This window comes from Marmota flaviventris, chromosome 9, assembly GCF_047511675.1.
Source record: "Marmota flaviventris isolate mMarFla1 chromosome 9, mMarFla1.hap1, whole genome shotgun sequence".
Classification (NCBI taxonomy): Eukaryota; Metazoa; Chordata; class Mammalia; order Rodentia; family Sciuridae; genus Marmota; species Marmota flaviventris.
Window position 1 is genome coordinate 52,836,108 of NC_092506.1, and position 22,737 is coordinate 52,858,844.

Genomic DNA, 22,737 nt, shown 5'->3' on the forward strand with positions numbered 1-22,737 from the left:
TGTGCACTCAAAGGGCCAGAAAGCTGATTTTTTTTTTCTAGCGTTGTGCTTTTGCTTCAGCCTTTTTCTCTGAGTTGATAGTCTCAATGAAGGAGAGAAGAATAGGTGCAAGACACCTTGCTGATGTTCTAAACAGACTGTTTTGGAATAGAGTGGAATAGAAGGAGTAGAGCCAAAGTTAGTATATATAGTTATATGTTACAATTTAGATAAGAGGTGTCCCCCAAAGCTCATGTGTGAGACAATGCAGGAATATTCAGAGGTAAAATGATTAGGTTACAAGATGTGGGGAGTCACTCCAAATGCACGCACCTTTAAGTCCTGATGCATCACTGGGATCTGAAAGATCACTGTAGTCTGGTGAAGTAGTGCCATGACTTGTGGCTCCGGCTTTTCACAAGGCATGGCCCTAAAGTAGGCCTAGGCGTCAACCAGAGGGGTTGAGATACACTCACTTGTTCCTTTGTAATCCTACACCTTTGCCCTTTTTGGGATAGAAGTTTCCATAGAACTTCCCCATGTGTGTTCCCTATATAAGAATAAAGAATTCCAAGAATAAAGAATTCCGGTGGCTGTCTCTCTTTCCAAGGACCATTAAGGTTGCAGAGCCATCTCCAGATTATTGAAAAAGTAATTCTGTATGCTTGCATGCTTTCTTTGTTGTTTTCTTGAGTTATTGGAATAGTCAGATTTTGTGAACACAGCATTAGGTTGCCAGCAAGGATAGATGGCGATAAAGAGAGCTCTAACCCAATCAGTGGATTAATATACTGATGTGGATTAACTGGGTGGTAACTATAGGTAGGTATGGTGTGGCTAGAGGAAGTAGGTCACTGGGGGCATCCCTTGGGGGTTTACATTTTGTCCCTGGTAAGCGGAGCTCTGCTTCTTGGCTGTCATGAATTGAGCAGCTTTTCTCTGCATGCCCTTCTACCATGATGCTCTGCCTCATAGGGTCAGCCAGTCATGAACTAAACCTCTGAAATCAAAAGCCAAAATAAAGTTTTCCTCCTCTAAGTTGTTCTTGTCAGGTCTTTTGGTCACAGTGATGCAAAACTGACTGAAATAGCATGTTTTAACCAAGACCTTTTTCCCTATTGAAAAATAGAACATTTCATCAGACTAATGCTGAAGTTGATGAAGGTTTTTTGGAAAATATTTTCTAGAGGAACTTTTTGAGTGATAATACAAAATTTTGATTTTCTCAATTTTTCTTTTTATTTTATTAAAATGGTTTTCACTGAGAGTTTGTCAGTATCCATCAGTCTGCTGACTTTAAATGATTGCATTTTATGATATCATAACTTAACAAAAAATAAATTAATAAAATAAAGATTGAGTAATATAAATATAGTAGGTGACAGACATAGGACCTAAATGAGTGTGTTTGAGTTGACTAACGAAGTTTAACAGGAATGTAACTTAAATCTGGAACATATTTCAAATAGGTACAAGTTAGCAAATGTTTTTACTTTAAAAAATTTACAAGTTTGATTCAAAGGTAACTGCAGTAAGAACTAATATGAAACCAAAAACACCTAATATGAAACCAGACTTCACTATTAGTAGCACACAGTTATTGAAAGTAATAGGTTCTCTTCTCTATGTAATTATCAGTCTCATCAGCTAATTTATCTCAAGTATTATATTCAGCCCAATATTACTGTGAGAAACTCATATGCTTATGCTAACATGCATTTTGTATGTATATTAAATTTTATTTTTCACTATAAGAACTCTGAAGAGGTATGTAATAAATAATAAATCATGGAGAAATAATGTTGTTTTCCCAGGATCATATAGCAAATAAATGGTGGAAATGGATTATTATATAGGTGGTCTAGATCATGAGCCCATGTTCTTTCAAAATTATCTACCGGATTCCAAGGCACATTTTGAAATATTTAGAGTTTCGCTTTACCTAGCATCAGTTACTCTATTGTCTTTTCTTGTGCAGAGTTTTAGGATATCATCATGTAAATTTGTTGTACAAAGGCAAGAAACTGATTCTTGCTCAAGCAACTTTAAGAAGAAACTGTATTGTGTTCACACCCCAGTGCTAGAAAAAGGCAGGGAGAGGAGAGAAGAGAGGAGAGGAGAGTTGAGGAGAGGAGAGGGTCTGGTCGGGTCCCAGCACCACCTCCCTGCAAAAAAAGAAAGAAAAAAAAAGCGAAACAGTATTTCAGATGTTTGAATATTTAATCTGCTTTAAGAAGAAATGACGGAAATTCTTTTGAACTCTTTCTGTTTTGCCTGGATAATAACTTATTTAATAAGCATCATATTTTTAAATAATTTTGGATCCAGAGAAAAGGCACAACTAAAGTACAGAGTGTTCTCACATCCCTCTGATCAGACTTTTAAAAAAAGAATGTCCCTTAATTTTAGTTTGTCTAATATTTTTTTTATGATTAAATCAGGGTTATTTGGGATGAGTACCACAAAAGTGATGGGCCATTTTATTGTATCATATTGAAAGGTACATGATATCAACATGACATCGCTGGTACTGTTAATCTTTATCACTTGGTTAAAGTGATGTCTGCTAGATTTCTCCACTGGAGTTGCTGTTTTTTCCTCTCTATAGTTTATTATTTGGAAGTGAGTCATTAAGTTTAGCCCATACTCAAGGGGAGTATAATTAAACCTTACCTCCTGGAGGGGCGTTAGTATTTATATTAATAAATTTATTTGCATATGTATAAGCCATATATATGTATATAAATTCTATTAATAATGTTTGTCCTTTCTTCATTAATTTGTTTATTCTATTTATATCTGTTATGGGTTTGTGTTTATTTTATACTTATTATAATCCCAGTAGACATTGTTTTATTACTTACATTGTCCTAATTTTGGCCACTGGAAAATCGGTTGACTCTTCTTCTCTTTTTTGTTTTGTTGTATTTTTATTTTTGAAACAAGGCTTCCCATTATTGCCCCGGCTGGTCTCAAATTCCTGGGTTGAAGTAATTCTCTGATGTTAGCCTCCCAAGTGTGTAAACTTTTTATGTTTTACATATAACTGTCATTTATTTATTTAAAAAATTTTTATAGTAGATGGACACAATACCTTTATTTTTATGTGGTATTGAGGATCAAACCCAGTGTCTCAGACATGCTAGGCAAACACTCTACCAACTGAGCTATAGCTCCAGCCCTGTCTTTATTTTTCATTAATTTCTATATATTATGTGAGTTATGTATCTTTTTTCTTTCTTTTTGCAAGCTATTCAATTGTTTGAGCACCATTTGTTGAAAGTATTTGTTTTTTCCTATTGTATGACCCTGGCATATTTGTTGAACATATATTAGCCACATATATTATGTTTAGGTGTGTTTCTGGAATTTTTTAATGTATGTTTTAAAAATCTGTTCTCCATCAGTACCATATTGTCTTAATTATACTGACTTTATTGTAAGTCTTGAAATTAGATAGGGGAAATCCTCTAGCTTGGTTGATATTTTTCAAATCCCTTTGGTTTAAATCTTTTTAACTCATAAATGTTTAATTAACTTCTAATTCTAAAATTAATTCTGCTGTTTTGTTTGCTTTTTGGTGCTTGTGGTTGGAAAATAGGGCCTTGTGTAGGCAAGGCAAGTGTTCTACCACTTCAGCACTCTGCCACCTACTGAAATTTTGATTAGGATTACATTGAATTTCTATATCATTTTGAAAAAATTGTTATCTTTACTGTATTGAGTCTTCAATTCATTGTGTGTGCTTTCTCAATATACTTATAACTTCTTTTTGACAGCCACTATTTCATATATAGGTATGGTATATATATATTTAATGAAATTTCAATCTAAATAGTTTATGACTTATGATCTGTTGCATATGGTATTTTACATTTTCTTTTTTTCAACTTTGAGTAAGAGTGACCCAAAATTTATTGGGTATTTTTTTAAAAATTTTATTGTTATTTTTTAAAATACATGACAACAGTGGAATGCATTACAATTCTTACTACAGATACAGAGCACAATTTTGTATTTCTGTATATAAAGTATGTTCACGCCAATTTATGCCATTATACATGTAATTTTTTTGCATTACAGTTCTTTTTTTAAAAAATATTTATTTATTTATTTTTGTTTTCGGCTGACACAACATCTTTGTTTGTATGTGGTGCTGAGGATCGAACCCGGGCTGCACGCATGCCAGGCGAGGACACTACCGCTTGAGCCGCATCCCCATCCCGCATTACAATTCTTAATACACATATATACCATAATTTTTTATATCTGTTTGTATATAAGGTATGTTGACACCCAATTCAAGTCTTCATACATGTACTTTGTATAATGATGACCATCACATTCTACCATTCTTGCTAATCCCCTTCCCTCTCCCTCTCCCTTTCCCTCCCAACCTCTTCCCTATCTAGAATTAATCTAATCCTCCCATGCTCTCCCTCCCTCCCCCACTATGAGTCACCCCCCCCCCTTATATCACAGAAAACATTTGGCATTTGTTTTTTGGGGTTTGGCCAACTTCACTTAGCATTATCTTCTCCAGCGCCATCCATTTACCTGCAGATGCCATGATTTTGGTTTTTTTTAATGCTGAGTAAAATTTCATTGTGTATATATGCCACTTTTTTTTTTTTAATCCATTCATCCACTGAAGGACATCCAGGTTGGCTACACAGTTTAGCTATTGTGAATTGTGCTGCTATAAACATTGATGTGGCTGTGTCCCTGTAGTATGATGTTTTTAAGTCCTTTGGGTATAGTCCGAGAAGAGGAATAGCTGGGTCAAATGGTGGTTCCATTCCCAGATTTCCAAGGAATCTCCATACTGCTTTCCAGATTGACTGTACCAATTTGCAGTCCCACCAGCAATGTATGAGTGTACCTTCCCCCACCATCCTCGCCAACACTGTTGTTGTTTGTCTTCATAATAGCTTCCATTCTGACTGGAGTGAGATGATATCTTAGAGTAGTTTTGATTTGCATTTCTCTGATTGCTAGAGATGATGAACATTTTTTCATATATTTGTTGATTGATTGTATATCCTCTTCTGAGAAGTTCTGTTCAGGTCCTTGGCCCATTTATTGATTGGGTTATTTGTTTTTTCGGTGCTTAGCTTTTTGAGTTCTTTATATACCCTAGAGATTAGTGCTCTATCTGATGTGTAGGGGGTAAAAATTTGCTTCCAGGATGTAGGCTCTCTGTTCACCTCACAGATTGTTTCTTTTGCTGAGAAAACACTTTTTAGTTTGAATCCAATCCATTTATTGAATTTTGTTTTTAATTCTTGTGCTATAGGAGTCTTATTAAGGAAGTTGGGGCCTAATCCCACATGATGAAGATTAGGGCCTACTTTTTCTTCTATTAGATGCAGAGTCTCTGGTTTAATTCCTAGGTCCTTGATCCATTTTGAGTTAAGTTGGTATTTTACATTTTCAATTGCTTATTGCTAGTAATAGAAATACAATCAAATTTTAATGTTGACCCTCTGAGACCTTAAACTCATTTATTCTAGGTTTTAAAATTATTTCATAGGGATTTCTAAAAAAATTGTGAATAAGGAATGTTACTTCTGCTTTTCATGTCTGTGTGTCTGTGATGTCTTTCTTTATTGCACAGGTTAGGACAGCAAGTGCAATGTCAAATAAAAATGATAGTTTACATCCCTTTTCTGAATCTTAGTGAGAAAGCCTTCAGTCTTTCTCCATTAAGTGTGATATTGGTCATATATTTTGTCTATGTGCTTTTTTTAGGCTTCTCCTTTTTATTTATTTAGTTATTTTTCTATATTTTTTATTGATATAGTATAGTTGTACATAATGGTAAGGTTTATTGTTACATATTTGTGCATACAGTAAAACAATATAACTTGGCTGATATCATTCTCTGTTATTTCCCTTTTCCCTCCCATCCTTCCCTCTCCCTTGTCTTTTCTCTTACTCTACTGATCTCCCTTCAATTTTCATGAGATCCTCCTGCACCACCTTTCTTTTTCTTTTCCCTTTCTAGCTTCCACATATAAGAGAAAATAATATGACATTAAAAAAATTCTGATTTGTTATACATGATGGCAGAATACAATTAATTTCATATTATACATATAGAGCACAATTTTTCAAGACACTGATTGTACACAAAGTATTTTCACACCATTTGTGTCTTCAAACATGTATTTAGGGTAATGATGTCTAAATCATTCCACCATCATTTCTCCCTCTTTTCCCTATCTAAAGTTCCTCCATTCCTCCCATTCTTCCCCACAATTGCCATTATACGTCTGCGTCCTCATATAAAAGAAAACATTCGGTTTTTGTTTTTTTGGGATTGGCTTGCTTCACTTAGCATTATGTTCTCCAACTTTATCCATTTACCTTCAAATGCCATGATTTTATTCTCTCTCTCTCTCTTTTTTTTTTTTAAGAGAGAGAGAGGGAGGGAGGGAGGGAGGGAGGGAATTTTTTATTATTTATTTTTTAGTTTTCTGTGGACACATCTTTTTATTTTATTTTTATGTGGTGCTTAGGATCGAACCCAGTGCCCCTCACATGCCAGGCAAGCACGCTACCACTTGAGCCACATCCCCATCCCCTTTATTCTCTTTTAATGCTGAGTAATGTTCCATTGTATATATATATACACCAAAGTTACCCTTTCCATTCATCTACCGAAGGGCATCTAGGTTGGTTCCACAATTTAGCTATTGTGAATTGTGCTGCTATACATTGATATGGCTATGTCCCTATAGTATGCTGTTTTTAAGTCCTTTGGGTATAAACTGAGGAGTGGAATAGCTGGGTCGAATGGTGGTTCCATTCCAAGTTTTCCAAGGAAATCTCCACACTGCTTTCCGGATTGGCTGTACCAATTTGCAGTTCCACCAGCAATGTGTAAATGTGCCTTTTCCCCACATTCTTGCCTACGCTTATTGTTGTTTGTATTCTTAATAGCTGCCATTCTGACTGGAGTGAGCTGAAATCTTAGAGTAGTTTTGATTTTCATTTCTCTAATTGCTAGAGATGTTGAACATTTTTTCATATGTTTGTTGATTGATTGTATGTCCTCTTCCGAGAAGTGTCTGTTCAGTTCCTCGGCCCATTTGTTGATTTAGTTTTGGGTTTTTTTGGTGTTAAGGTTTTTGAGTGCTTTATATATCCTAGAGATTAGTGCTCTATCCAATTTGCTTGTGGTAAAGATTTGCTTCCATTTTGTAGGCTCTCTCACTGATTGTTTCTTTTGTTGAAAAGAACCTTTTTATTTTGAATCCTTCCCATTTATTGATTCTTGGTTTTAATTCTTGCGCTACAGGAGTTTTATTAAGAAAGTTGGGACCTAAACCGACATGATGGAGATTTGGGCCTACTTTTTCTTCTAATAGACACAGTGTCTTTGGTTTAATTCCTAGGTCCTTGATTCACATTGAGTTGAGTTTTGTGCATGGAGAGATATAGGTTTAATTTCATTTTGTTTCATGTGGGTCTCCAGTTTTCCCAGCACCATTTATTGAAGAGGCTATCTTTTCTCCAATGAACGTTTTAGGTGCCTTTGTCACATATAACTGTAATCATTTGGGTTAGTCTCTGTGTCCTCTATTCTGTACCATTGGTCTACAAGTCTATTTTGGTGCCAATACCATGCTGCTTTAAAAAAATTATTTATTTTTATTTTATTTGATTTTTAAAATTATTTCTTACATGACAATAGTGGAGTGCATTACATTCATAATTTTTTTTGCATTACAATTCTTAATACACCTTTATACCACAATTTATCAAATCTCTGTTTGTATATATGGTATGTTGACACCAAATTCACATCTTCATACATGAATTTTGTATAATGATGACCGTCTCCTTCCACTATCCTTGACCATGCTGTTTTTGTTACTATTGCTCGGTAGTATAGTTTAAGGTCTGGTATCGTGATGCCATCTGCTTCACTCTTCTTGCTAAGGGTTGCTTTAGCTTTTCTGGGTCTCTTATTTTTCCAGATGAATTGCATGACTGCTTTTTCTGTTTCTATGAGGAATGTCATTGGGATTTTGATTAGAATTGCATTAAATCTGTATAGTGCTTTTGGTAGTATGGTCATTTTGACAATATTAATTCTACAGATCCAAGAACAAGGAAGATCTTTCCATCTTAAAAGGTCTTCTTTAATTTCTTTCTGCAGGGGCTGGGTTTTGGCTCAGTGGTAGAGCGCTTGCCTCGCATGTGAGAGACCCTGGGTTTGATCCTCAGCACCACATAAAAATAAGTAAACAAAATAAAGATATTGTGTCCATGTATAACTAAAAAAATAAAAAAATAATTTCTTTCTTCAGCATTCTGTAGTTTTCCTTGTAGAGGTCTTTCACCTCTTTCATTATGTTTATTCCCAAGTTTTTTTGTTTTTTTTTTTGAGGCTATTGTAATAGGGGTGGTTTTCCTAGTTTCTCCTTCAGAGGATCCTTTTCCTATTATGTACTTTTCCTCTTGCTGTCAGAATGCCACATTTAATATGTGATACAGATAGGAAGTACTTCCATAGCCCCTCTTGATTGATGTGATACTTTACCTGTGGGCATAAAGAAGAAATATGAATGTAGAACAGTTTTGCTTCACCATGGCTTGCTCTTCATTGTAAATGTTATCTTCTCAGAATTCTACATATAACTCGTACTGCCCATAAGATAGTTATCAAATAAAATGTTTACTGCAGATGCGAGGAAAAAGTTGAATTCATTGGGATGATTTTTCAAAAAGTGTATTAATAAATATACGCAGTTTTTAAGGCTTCCCTAAATTAGATGTGGAAATAATCAGAATATTGTTGCTTTCATCTTAGAGTAAGCTGGACAACATGTAGATATGTAAATCTATGAAGCATATAGCAAAGGGCTGAAATATGTAGCAAAGGGTGTAATCTCAATGGTAGCAAGCTTGCCTAGCACGATGGAAAGACCCTGGGTTTGATCCCCATGAACCACACATACACACACACAAAGTACAGTAAAAAACAATTTAGATCTGACATGTACTTTTCATCCCCAAATTACTCACAAGATTATATCCCCAAAGTTCAATAATAAGTTGATTCAGTCTTTGATGTCATAGGCTAACTTTATAACAATAGTTATAAAAACCTGTGGTTTTCAACCCTGGAGACATTTGGCAATGTCTGGAGACATTCTTGGTTGTAACAACTTGTTGGTGGTGGTAGGGTGCTGCTAGCATGTAGTGAGTTGAAGCTGGGGATGCCACATCCCGTAATATACAAGATAGTACTCTCTCCCCTACCCCATACACACCAAAAAATTATCCAGCCCAAATGTCAATAATCTAATGTTAAGGAACTCTGCATAGACATGGTCAAAGTTCCAGCACAGCCTAAAAAACTGTATTTAATCCTTAATAATTCTTACAAACCCTAACTGACGCTTAGCACCAACAGTACCATATCATTTATTGTTTAAAATTACTCTGTTTCCACAGAAAAGCACTCCTTAAATTTCAGGTTGGTATACTGAAGTTATTTCATTATTGGGGCACAGAGAACAGTTATTCTCATGATGTGATAGATTTCCAATACCTCTGTCTGTTTTTCTTAACTTTTCATATGTGTCAATCTTTGGCAGTCTATAGGATGGGGGATTGCCTGTTCTTTCAGTATTGTGTTTTGAAAATACTACTTTTATGTCCTTTAAAACTTAAAAATGTTTAATTGATATATCAATTTTTCAAATGTTAATTTAGAAATGAGAATAGTTTAATGAATCTTCAGTTTTTTAGCACCTTATAACTGATTCCCCCCCCCCCCCATTGGTACTGGGGATTGAATCCAGAGCCTTGCATATGCTAGGCAAGTAGTAGTACCACTGAGCTACATTCCCTAGTGCTTTTCATTTTTAAATTTTGATACAGGCCCAGGATGGCCTCGAACTTGTTATTCTTCTGCATCAGTCTCCCGAGTAGGTGGGATTTTAGGCATGTGCTTATCATACCCAGCTAACTTTGATTTTATTTACAGGCTCAGGAGAAGGTCTGGGGAAAATAATCCAGAGATTTCCGCAGAAGGACTGGGATGATACACCTTTTCCACAGGGAATTGAATTGGTAAGTTGATGTTGTATTATTATACTTTTATAATTATATTTTTCTTTTTCTGTTTACATTATTACATTTCTTATTAAATAATTTGATGATTTATCTGCAATGTAGTCTTAGAAATAATTTTCTTCCCTCCAAGATCTGTAAATATAATCCCCTTTAAATATATTGATTCTGGAATGCCTGTTATGCTATTCTTTTTTCCTACTTAAATTTATCCCTAACATTACAAGTGAAATTGATGATCTTTATTGCTCAGGAACAGAAAAATCCCTCTGATTCCTTAGTAAAAATCTTAGCCTAAGTAGTTTCAGGGATTATTTATCACTAGACAAAATTTATTTTATTATATTTCCTGGTTAGTGTTTTAGCGATCAACAAAATAAAAAAACAGACAAAAAGAAACCAAAAGTTTGTTTAATGGTGACCAGCCATGGTTTGAGTTTGGTCTTGAAATCATAAATCTAAATTCTTTTATTTTTAGCTACAGTGTTTGTAGGTTACTTTATTAATAGTGCAATTCAACTGACTTTGGGGGAGGAACAATTAGACATTTTAAAGGAACTCAGTGGTTGAATATAGTTTATGATAGCCAGGTCATTTTATCTGGTGGCAGATCCAAGGTGGTAAAACAAGGGACTAAAAAGACTTTGTAAGATGACTTTAAAGTTTGGTTCTACACAAGTTTGGTTCCATTCAAGAAAAAGAGAAGAGGGGGAGGAGAAGATTATTAATATTTTGTTTATGTACACACACACATTCAAGAAGTTTCTGTTGAAAGAATATATCAGTATAATGTGATAGAAGTGCAGGCTGCAGAGCAGATTGCCTGGGTTGAAATCCCAGTTGCATTGTATGGACTTTTGACAAGTTAATTAACTTCTTTAAATAGCAGAGTCTTCATCTGTAAAATGATAACTCATAGGGTTGTTGTAAAGATAAAGTGGAAAAGATGCATATACAATTCATAGAACAAGTGCTTAATAAATGGGGCAGATGTTATGACTCTTCTTCATCTCTTTCCACCTCACTCAGAGGAAGAATTGTTCATTCTTTTGTTAACTTGTATCAGAAAGGTCTATGAGGAATAAAATTGATGTTGAAAATTATAAATTTGCTCTTTCTAGCTGATGACTGTGCCATTCTGCTTTACTGAGGATGAAAAATATATTGCTGAACACTTAGTTTTGATGGTTATAACCCAGTCATGTAAAGAAGGCTGTGGGTTTGTAGGCCCACAGAGAGGGTAAATCTTGAATTTTTGCATTAAAAATAGGGAAGGAATGTAAGGACCCAAGGAAAAGTGACTGTTTGGAGAGCCCTTTGCATTCCTTTCTTTTCTCCCCCACATGCTTTCACATACCAGTAATTGGCCTTACCATGTAAATAAGCAGGCATTTTTATTATAATAGCTTTTAAACCTTGTTTTAGCTAACCCTTTTAGTGCTGACTGAAAAGGTAAATTTGGGGCTGGGGACATGTTGGAAAGTTTTTTGAGTTCCTTTACATCAAAATGTGGAGGACTAAAGAGGTATATCAATTTGACTGTATGAACAATGAACCACTTTCATAAGTTTCAAGAACAGACTTTATGGGGGTAGAAACAAATTATCATAGCTCTACAGCTAGGACTGAGAAAGGATACTTTTTATGTTTTGAGAGTCAAGGAAATAGATGTTTGTGATACCTCTGAGGCAAGGGAGAAACATATATTGATTTTACTACTTAGTAAATGGATATTTTTTATTTTTATTTTGTATGACAGATACTGGCATGTTCAAATGCTACAAGTGTCTGTCCAATAATGGGGTGGAGTTATGTGCTGCTGGATTAGTGAAATCGAGATGTCAAGAGGTAGATAGAATTTTTTCTCATCTAGATGACTTTTTGACTGATTCTTAGTATACCATTTAAAAAATTGGGGGGCCAGATTAATACTTAAATGATAAGTGATTTGTTGGATTATGTTGAAAATGTTCCTATTCCCCACAGTTTTTCTTCATTGATAGCAATTCTGATTCTTTTTTAAAAATTAATTTTATTTTTTATACAAATGGAGTACAACTTCTCTGGCTGTACATGATGTAGAGTCATACCATTTGTGTAATCATACCTGCACATAGGGTAATAATGTCCATCTCATTCTACCATATTCCCCCCCATAAACCCCCTCCTTTCCCTCCCCTCCACTCTGCTCAATCCAAAGTTCCTCCATCCTCACCACCCCAATTATGAATCAGCATCCACTAATCAGAGAAAACATTTGGCCTTTGGTTTTTGGGGATTGGCTTTCTTTGTTTAGCATGATATTCTTCAACTCCATCCATTTACCTGTAAATGCCATAATTTCATTCTTCTTTAAGGCCGAATAATATTCCATTGTGTGTGTGTTTGTGTGTGCATGTGTGTGTGTGTGTGTATGTGTATATATGCCACAGTTTCTTTATTCATTCATCTATTGGCAGTTCTGACTATTTATGTCTGTTGTGCTTTGTCAATACAAAATAGATTTATTTTGCATCTATTAAAGCTATTTTATTTGCATCTAATAGTTTTTTTTGTTTTTGTCTTTTCATTTATAATGTTATACTATTCTTTGATATTAGGTGTAATTTTTGCATATGAATAACAATAAGTTAAACAACTGTGGTATACTGCCGCAGTCTGGCTGGGCACAATCAGGAGCCACTTGTCAAAAGAAACTAACTTTATTTTTAGAACCACACACGCCAAACAAAACAGCCTCTCAGGAAAAACCCTCAGAGCCTCAACTGCCACCACCAGCTTTCCACAAGCCTCTCTCTCCCCCCCACAAGCTTCTTTCCACCTCCCACAATCCTCCTGCTCTTGAGGCCGATTGGCTGGGTCATGTGGGCGGAGCCAAAAAAGTCCCCCAATGAGCAGCTCCGTGGTCTGAAAGGGCAGGGAAACAGTCCAATGAGCATCACCGCAGAGGAGCCAATCAGCTAGATGTTGCTGGGGCCGAGGAGCCAATCAGCTAGATGTTGCTGGGGCCGCTGTGAGCCAATCATCAGCCGGCAGCTGGAAGTTTGCTGGGGCCCCTTCGGCTGTGGCTCTCAACATCTCCCCCTCTCTGTTTAAACAACAAGCATGTGGCTTAGGGACCGTGTCTGTTAGGCAGTCCAATTCAACATATGGTCCTTACCCGTCATCGGATGAACTGACCTCTAGGCGTCAGCCTCCTGTCTTAGGTTGGTACCACTGCAATTGGATCATACCCGTCACTGACTACCGGTCCAGCATACAGCTATACTTGTGGATAGGCCTTTGCACCAGTGTGGGGGGGTGAGGTTCTTTGCCTCACCTCTGTTGGCCCCCAAATTTTAGACCATCACTAGTAGAGGAGGATGCAAAATGCCATGACATTAAGCCAATTGAGGGCTCCTTTGAAAAATTGTACCACCGGTGACATCATCAGCAAAAATACCCCAACACTACCACAAGTCGCTGCACCAACAGATAGTTCACAATGCATACAGGTGAGCTCACAATGTGTCCAGGCAAGTTCTGCAAGCAGTTCAGTGATGGCTATTGCAGAAGCTGTAGATTGGTTTTATCTTTGACTTCACCAGCACTGGGATGAAGATAGGAATTCTGGCAATAATGGCTAAAGAAAAAATTATGTAACATTACAGAAGGCACTAAAAGAAAACAATTTTCTTAACAATTTACATTGTCTTCACCGGCACTGGGATGAAGATAGGAATTCTGGCAATAATGGCTAAAGAAAAAATTATGTAACATTACAGAAGGCACTAAAAGAAAACAATTTTCTTAACAATTTACATTGTCTTTAAGAGAATTATTAAATATAATGAAAAGGAAAGGTGAAAGTAAACAAACAGATCTGTTAACCTTCTTTTTTGTTTACATATTAAAACAATCCTCAACAGTTGTTACCCAATTTAAATTAAACCATATAAATCACGTGAAAAAAAAAATATTTGGATCCATTTTATCATGAGCGCTCATCATATATGATATATGGACATACATACATTCAAACATATAACACAAAACACAAGTGTGCACACATAATATAATACATACAACACATAACATTATAGTAAAGGCCTTATAACTTTTTACAGGTGAAATCTCCATTTCAATGTTTAAAAACTCTATAGTCAAAAAATAGAACTGATCAGCAAAACATTAACCTAGGTCTGTATGAGCTCAAAAAACAAAATAGAACTTCATGATATGGCAAAGGGCAATAATAAAATAGATATTGAAAAAAGCATCCTGGTTCTGTTGCAGATGTAAGAATAGCCAAACTGGAGTTTTGGATATCAGTTGTTATGGATTTGAGCCAAATCATCTTCTTTTTGGTCTGTAGAAATCGCTTTAGTTAATCTTTCTGGAATCCAAATCGGCTGCTGTTCTCCCTGTGGAAACACATAAACAGACCCCCGACTCCAGACAATCACTGGGTCAGGACCTTGGTTAATCTCTCTGGAATCCAAATCGGCTGCTGTTCTCCCTGTGGAAACACACAAACAGACCCCCGACTCCAGACAATTACTGGGTCAGGACCTTTCCATTGTCCTGTTAGAATATCCTTCCAAAGTACCTTGGGCTTATGTACATTTTTTGGACACATATGCCTTTCCGCAGCACTAAGTCCTGATGAATCCAAATTTAAAAAGTTTAGAGTAAAAAGGGTTATTTTAAGTTTATCTTTGGGGAATATATACCCCTTCCCAATTCCTTCTTTTTGCTTTAATAAGTACATTTTAATAGTTTGATGAGCTCTTTCAACTATGCCTTGTCCCTGTGGATTGTATGGGATTCCTGTTATATGAGTAATGCCAAATGTTGAGCAAAATTGTTTAAAAGAGGTAGAAGTATAACCAGGGGCATTATCTGTTTTTAACTGTTTTGGAACACCCACAGTGGCAAAATTTTGTAAGCAATGAGCTATAACATCTTTAGTTTTTTCTCCGGCATGAAGGGAGCCCATCAAAAATCCAGAAGAAGTATCAACTGTAACATGCAAATATTTTAATTTTCCAAATTCTGGCAAGTGTGTGACGTCCATCTGCCAAATATGGTTAGGTATCAATCCTCTAGGATTGACTCCAAGATTAATTTGTGGTAAAAAGGTCACACAATTTTGACATTGTTTTATTATTTGTCTAGCTTGTTCCTTAGTTATTTTAAAACGCTTTTGTAAAGTATTAGCATTGACATGGAACTTTTTATGAAAATTTATAGCTTCTTCTAGTGTGGAGAAAATATGTATGTCATGTGTAGTTTTATCTGCTAAATCATTGCCCAAACTAAGGGCTCCAGGCAATCCTGTATGTGCCCTGATATGTCCTATAAAGAATGGATCTTTTCTGTCCCAGATTAGACTTTGTATAGTGGAAAGCAAAGAGAAAACAGTAGAAGAAGGGGAAATCCTACCAGCATCTTCAAGAGATACTATAGCATTAACTACATACTGACTATCAGAAAATAAATTAAATACAGAATCTTTAAACATCACAAAAGCTTGTAAAACTGCATTAAGCTCTACCTTTTGAGCTGATTGTTTGGGTACTAAAAATGTAAAAGTTTGATCAGGGGTAACTACTGCTGCTGTACCATTATTTGACCCATCAGTGAATATATTTGGAGCATTCATGATAGGTGTTTTTCTTGTCATTTTTGGAAAAATTACAGGATGCAATGACCAAAAAGACAATAAAGGATTAGATGGTAAGTGGTTATCAAATGAAACATTAGATTTGCACATGATTATTGCCCAAGTATTTAACTCATTAGCTAACTCATCAATTTGATTCATAGTATATGGAGTAATAATTTTATTGGGAGAAATTCCAAACACTCCCTTTGCTGCTTTTATTCCTTTGAGTATTAATTGTCCTACAGCCTCAGGATACCTAGTAAGAATAGTGTTAGGAGAATAAGATAGATGTATCCATAATAATGGACCTTCTTGCCAAAATACTCCTGTAGGAATATTTTTTGTTGGTAGTACAATAAATAATAAAGGCAAACTTATATCAATTCTATCCAAATGCATATTTTCCATATATGTTTCAATGATTTTTAATGCCTTTCTTGCTTCAGGCGTTAACATTCGGGGTGAATTTGGATCTGATGGACCTTTTAGGATATCAAATAAAGGTCCCAACTCTCCTGTTGGTATACCTAAATAAGGCCTTATCCAATTTATGTCTCCTAATAACTTTTGAAAGTCATTAAGTGATTTGAGTTGATCTACTCGTATTTGAATTTTTGGTGGACGGACCATGGTTGAGGATAATAGAACTCCTAAATAATTAATTGGAAAATTTAATTGTACTTTATCTATTGCTATCTCTAGATTATAATTTTTTAATAAGTTTGTAAGTGTGGCATAACATTCTAGCAATGTGTTTTTATCTTTGTGTGCTAATAATACATCATCCATATAGTGAAATATTTGTAGTTCAGGATTTTGATTTCTAAGTGGCTGGATTGCTTTGTTAACATAAATTTGACACATAGTTGGGCTGTTAGCCATCCCTTGAGGGAGTACTTTCCATTCATATCTCTGATCAGGACCTTCATGATTCAGTGCAGGGATAGTAAATGCAAACTGTGGACTATCCTCAGGATGAATTGGAATTGAAAAAAAACAATCTTTAATATCTATAACTAAAACATACCAGGTTTTTGGCAAAGCAGACAACTGAGGAATCCCTGATTGAGCAGGTCCCATAATAACCATCTCATTATTAATGGCTCTTAAATCTTGCAATAATCTCCATTTACCAGATTTCTTTTTGATGACAAAAATGGGAGTATTATGGGGAGATACAGAAGGTTGTATATGTCCTTCCGCTAATTGTTGTTTGACCAGGTCATGGGCTGCTTGTATCTTTTCTTTAGTCAGGGGCCACTGAGGAACCCATACTGGTCTTTCTGATTTCCAAGTAATTTTTATTGTCTCAGTGGCCCTTTCTGAAAATCCAACCCATGTCTTTCTGTTCCTTGATCTATTTGTATTGGTGCTGCTATACCTTGTTCTTGTTTTTCTAATCTTTTTCCTTTCCTAAAACCTTGTCTAGTCATAATAGTGGGTGCATTTTGGTTGATGTTATTTGTTAATGTCAAACCTAATTGATCTAGGACATCTCGTCCCCATAAATTTACGGGAAGATGATCCAATACATATGGCTGTATAGTTCCTTCACATCCTTCAGGATCCTTCCAATCTAATACCATTGCACTTCTATGGGGATTAGTCGCCACTCCTAGGCCTCGAAGCGTTTGAGTGGCTTGTTGTAATGGCCAATGTTTTGGCCATTCTTGACGAGAGATGATGCTAAGGTCTGCACCTGTATCCAGTAGCCCATTAAATTCATGTCCTTGAATATTTAGTTTTAGCATGGGGCGAGAATCTAAATTTAAAGAAAGCATAGCCCAATCTACACCTGTGGAGCCTAATCCCTTGGAACCTCTTTCTACAGTACGACTGGAAAATTTATCATGTAGGCTGGGTATTATTAGTAACTGTGCTATTCTATCTCCTGGTGAAATTACTGATATACCCTTTGGAGAACTGGCTATAATTTTTATTTCACCTTCATAATCGGGATCAATTACCCCAGGACTTATCATAAGTCCTTTTAGAGTAGAAGAGCTGCGTCCCAATAATAAGCCTACTGTTCCTTTGGGAAGAGGTCCTTTCACCCCTGTGGGAATGATTTGAACTCCCATCTCTGGAGTTAGTACTGCTCTGGCGGAGGTGCAGATGTCCAACCCTGCGCTCCCTCTGGTTTGTCTGATGAGGGATCTGATGGACAATGTGTCCTGGGCACTACCCTGATGGGGTTGCTGGGTTCCTCCAGTGCTCCGTATATTTGTGGTTTTGGGCCCCGGAGCATTGGGCCCCCCTGTCCATTTTTTGGCAATGGAGCCCAATGCCTTTCTCCACGATATCGTGGATAAACACCTGGTCCTTGTTCGTTTTTTGATAATGGAGTACCCTCTATGGTGGTTTGAGAACGGCATTCATTAGCCCAATGTCTCCCTCTACGGCATCGTGGGCAAATACCTGGTATTCTACTCCTTTGATACCTAGTTTTGTTAAACCCTCCTCCAATGGGGCAATTCCTTTTAAAATGTCCTGTTTGTTCACAATTGTAGCATGTTCTTGGCCTGGCATCTAAAGCCTGTTTTACTGCAGCTGCCACAATTTGCCCTTGTTCATTAATGTCTCTGGCATCTAAAGCCTGTTTTACTGCAGCTGCCACGACTTGCTCTTGTTCATTAATGTCTCTACATAATTTAATATATGTGTTTAAATCTTCATGTTTCCATGGTCTAATGATATCTCTGCACCAACGATTCGCTTGCTCATAAGCCAGGTGTTTTAGTAATGGCATTGCTTGTTCTGTATTCCCAAAAATTCTGGTAGCTGTTTGAATAAGCCTATCTACAAATTCAGCATAAGGTTCATTAGCTCCTTGTATTACCTTAGATAATTGACCTTGTAAACCTCCATGTCCTTGTAAAGTCTTCCATGCCTTAATTGCATCTGCAGCAATTTGTGCGTATACGCCAGGATCATATGCAATTTGTTGCTGCTGATCCTCATAAGGTCCCTTTCCTAACAACATATCTAGATTTCTCTGAGGATAACCAGCTGCTGCATTTCGCCTAGCCGTCTCCTTGCAAAATTCCTCATTGGCAACCTTCCATAACAGGTATTGTCCTCCATTTAGCACAGCTTTACACATATTAGCCCAATCTGCTGGCGTCATGTTCAAGTTGTTAATGGATTCGACCATGCTTACAGTGAAGGGTGCTTGAGGACCATAGGTTGTTACAGCCTCTTTTAGCTGCTTCACTGTTTTGAAATTTAAAACTTGGTAAAATCGCTGCCCTCCTGCCTCAAATACAGGGCATGTTAATATTTGAGATCTTGTCTCAGGATCCCAACTATCAACTGCAGGGGTTGGGGACCTCCCAGCATATGGAGGTGGCCTTGTTAGTTGGACACTTACGCCCTCTGGTGATAGAAAGGTGTTAGTAGCAGTCTCCTGTAGAGGTGGTGCTGTTGGTTGGACACTTACACCCTCTGGTGATAGAAAGGTGTTAGTAGCAGTCTCCTGTTGTAACTTTCCCCCTGATGGCTTTTTCTGTTTTACACTTTCTTTCTCTGTCTGACTAACTTGAGAGGCCTTCTCTTTTACTTGAATCTTTTCCTCTGTCTGACTAGCTTGAGAGGCCTTCTCTTTTACTTGAATCTTTTCCTCTGTCTGACTAGCTTGAGAGGCCTTCTCTTTTACTTGAATCATTATGTCTTCTCCTTCCTCTACCATTGTCTGAACTGAAGGCTTTGGACTAAGCAAACAAGATATGAACGTCCACAATGGCAATGTGCCAACTGGCAGAGTCCCTGGGCTTTTCTTTTCTATTCTTTTTAAATCTTCACCAAGATGGTTCCATTGTGATATATTTAACAACTCCTCCTTAAAAAGCCATGGGCTACATTTTTGTATTGTATCAACGTATGCCCTGATTGTTCTTGATTTTACTGAGATGCCTCCTTCCTCTAACAATTTACTTAACACTCTTTCAGTTTGTTTTTTTACTAATTTCTGATCCCGTATTTCTACTATAATACAACCCAACAAGATAACGCCTAACAAAACTGAAACAGAGTGAAACAAAATTGGAACAACACAAAATCATTATAATAGCCTCCTGAAATGTCCATCTGTCCTTTCTCCCTATCTGTTCCTCAGATGTGAGCGGTTTTTCTTCCATCTTACACATCTCCAGGGACAGGCAACTTAAAACAAAAGTGAAACAAAATAACAAAAGAAGAATCTTAAAATGGCTACCCATCCTCTCGCCCTGCCCTCAGGGGCGAGCAGTTCACTTACCCTCAGTCGCTCCCCGTGCGAGCCACCAGATGCCGCAGTCTGGCTGGGCACAATCAGGAGCCACTTGTCAAAAGAAACTAACTTTATTTTTAGAACCACACACGCCAAACAAAACAGCCTCTCAGGAAAAACCCTCAGAGCCTCAACTGCCACCACCAGCTTTCCACAAGCCTCTCTCTCCCCCCCACAAGCTTCTTTCCACCTCCCACAATCCTCCTGCTCTTGAGGCCGATTGGCTGGGTCATGTGGGCGGAGCCAAAAAAGTCCCCCAATGAGCAGCTCCGTGGTCTGAAAGGGCAGGGAAACAGTCCAATGAGCATCACCGCAGAGGAGCCAATCAGCTAGATGTTGCTGGGGCCGAGGAGCCAATCAGCTAGATGTTGCTGGGGCCGCTGTGAGCCAATCATCAGCCGGCAGCTGGAAGTTTGCTGGGGCCCCTTCGGCTGTGGCTCTCAACAGTATACTATGTGATCCTGAGTAACTTTTTAAACTTCAAGAACCAAAGGCAGACGTAGTAAAAGTTTAGTCTTAATTGATCTGGTTTAGTCCCTAAATGGTTTGTTGATTCTAGGGTAATAATGACCCTTTTCTGAAGACATACAGAAAAAAAAAACATATCCTTTACAAGATGGATTGACTTTTACCATGTAGCATTAAGGTTAATATCTAACAGTTGTATAGCATTGATAGACTATGATATACTAACATAAATTAGATAAATGATAACATTATGTTAATTTGCAAATAAGTACACTGAGGCTTAGAAAGTTTAAATACTTTCAGCAAAGTCTAACAGGTAGAATGCAGCAGAGCTAGTATTCAAACCCAGATCTTCTGACTCTTAGTTTTAGCCAAGATGTGGGAATATTCTTGGAGTTACACATTAAACTATGTAAGCATTTGCATTTTAGTGTAAAAGCAGAAACTTTTACCCTGAAAACAGAGTTCTGTAATTTGTAAGAACTGAGATTGAAAAATGTTAAGAGAATTCTGATTCTGTTAGTCAAGTTTTCATCACTATAAAAAATGCATGACACAGGCTACTTATGAAGAAAAGAAATTTTATTTAGTTCACAGTTTTGGAGGTTTAAACTCCAAACAGTATAGCACAGGGTCTGTGGTAAGGGCTGCCTCTTGATTATATCACTTCATGGCACATATAGCCATGGGAGGAGTGCTTGCAGAAGCAACCCATTACAACTTCAACCAGGATCAGAGAGAATGAGAGGGGTCAGTGTTGTTCTTCTCATAACAACCCTCTCATGAGAAGTACTAAGGGCTTACATGAGAAATCCTCATGCCCCAGCGATTTAAGAACCTCCCATCATGACCCACCTCTTAAAGGTTCCATCACCTCCCAAAAGCAGTACCCTGTAGACTAAAGCTTCATTCACAATGAACCCTTGGGGGACACCCAAATTATATTCAAACCATAGCACTGCATTACTAAGTACAGATCAACTTTACCTGTTTATTTTATCTGAGGACAAATATGGGTTCAGAGTATAATATTTTATCGAAATTATTTTCTGTTGCCACCTCTTGTTCCCAGGCAGCATATATTTGATATCCTTAAATTCTAAATGAAAGATTATATGTTCATCCTGAAGATTAAACTTTATAATTTGTGAAAAAGGACTTTAGGCATTCATTCATAATAAATCAAATCTCAAGCTTAATTTAGAGGATGCAGAATTTATTCTTTCCGTTTTTACATAAAGAAATTGCCTTCTATTTAGAAATGGTGAACTTCAATTTGGACAGATTTTAAAAATAAAAATATGAAAATAAGCTAAACCAAACATAATGACTACTTTACCAATTCTAGGATATTTTTGTCTTTTTCTTGTGTTTTTTAGGTATACACAGAAACCACAGACAGTCATATAAATAAAGTTGCAGTTAATTTTAGTGACAGTATTTCAAAGAAAATTAAAGAATTGTTTTCCAGAAGCATTCTATGGCTAACAATCTATTTATGATCATGGGAACAAATGTTTTTATTGGCTAAGCCTTGTATGTCAGCAAAACAGTATTGTTTTGGCACTAACTCCTTTTTAGGATGCTGTCTCAGAAGTGAATATTTCATAATTCAGAAAATATGCCATAATCTTCACTGAACGACTATACTGAAGCATTAGTAACATATCTCATTTTCTTAGAACACTAAACTACTGTGATAAATACATTTTGTAGCTTGAGAAAAATAAACAGAATTTCCAGATTTGAGGTGAAAGTAATTAGTTCAGTTATTTAAATATACATTAATGATTTGAAAGTATTTAGTATGAATCCAGTCTTCTATAAGATAGCTGAGGAAGAAGAGAGAAATAAACTGGTATTCATCATTCTGCAGATATTGCTTCAGTATGAGATGCTATAGGAGAAATAAGCATAGGCACCATGTAATGCTTTAATTCTTTAAGCTGTTTAGAATGAGATGAATATAACAAATGGGATAGTAGTCATCCATTGACCTAGATATAAATTCTGTTTGGTCAGGGAACTGAGTGTAGAAAGGATGAAAGATAATTTTGTTTCTGAGGAGAAATATGCGTGAAAGGAGAATGAAAGGTTGTAAACATATTGCATGACAGAATTGACATTTACAAAGATTTTGAAAGTTTGGAGTTATGTGCCCTTTATCTAAGAAGATGAAATATAATAGGTAAACATGCAAGTTCCAGTAGGTAAATATAAAAAAACTGGCTGTACAAGTCATTACTTAGAATAAAGATGAAAAAGATGCCAGCCAGAGAGATTTGAG

General features: G+C 36.5%; 1 protein-coding gene across 1 annotated transcript in view; it reads left to right on the top strand.

Annotated features, from left to right (window-relative positions):
- The window catches only part of Sbf2 (SET binding factor 2), a 444,817-nt gene that overhangs the window by 53,786 nt on the left and 368,294 nt on the right, over window positions 1-22,737 (top strand). The window contains exon 2 of the mRNA XM_027942390.2: window positions 9,983-10,068. Coding sequence (XP_027798191.1) covers window positions 9,983-10,068 — 86 coding nt within the window. The remainder of the gene's footprint in view (window positions 1-9,982; window positions 10,069-22,737) is intronic.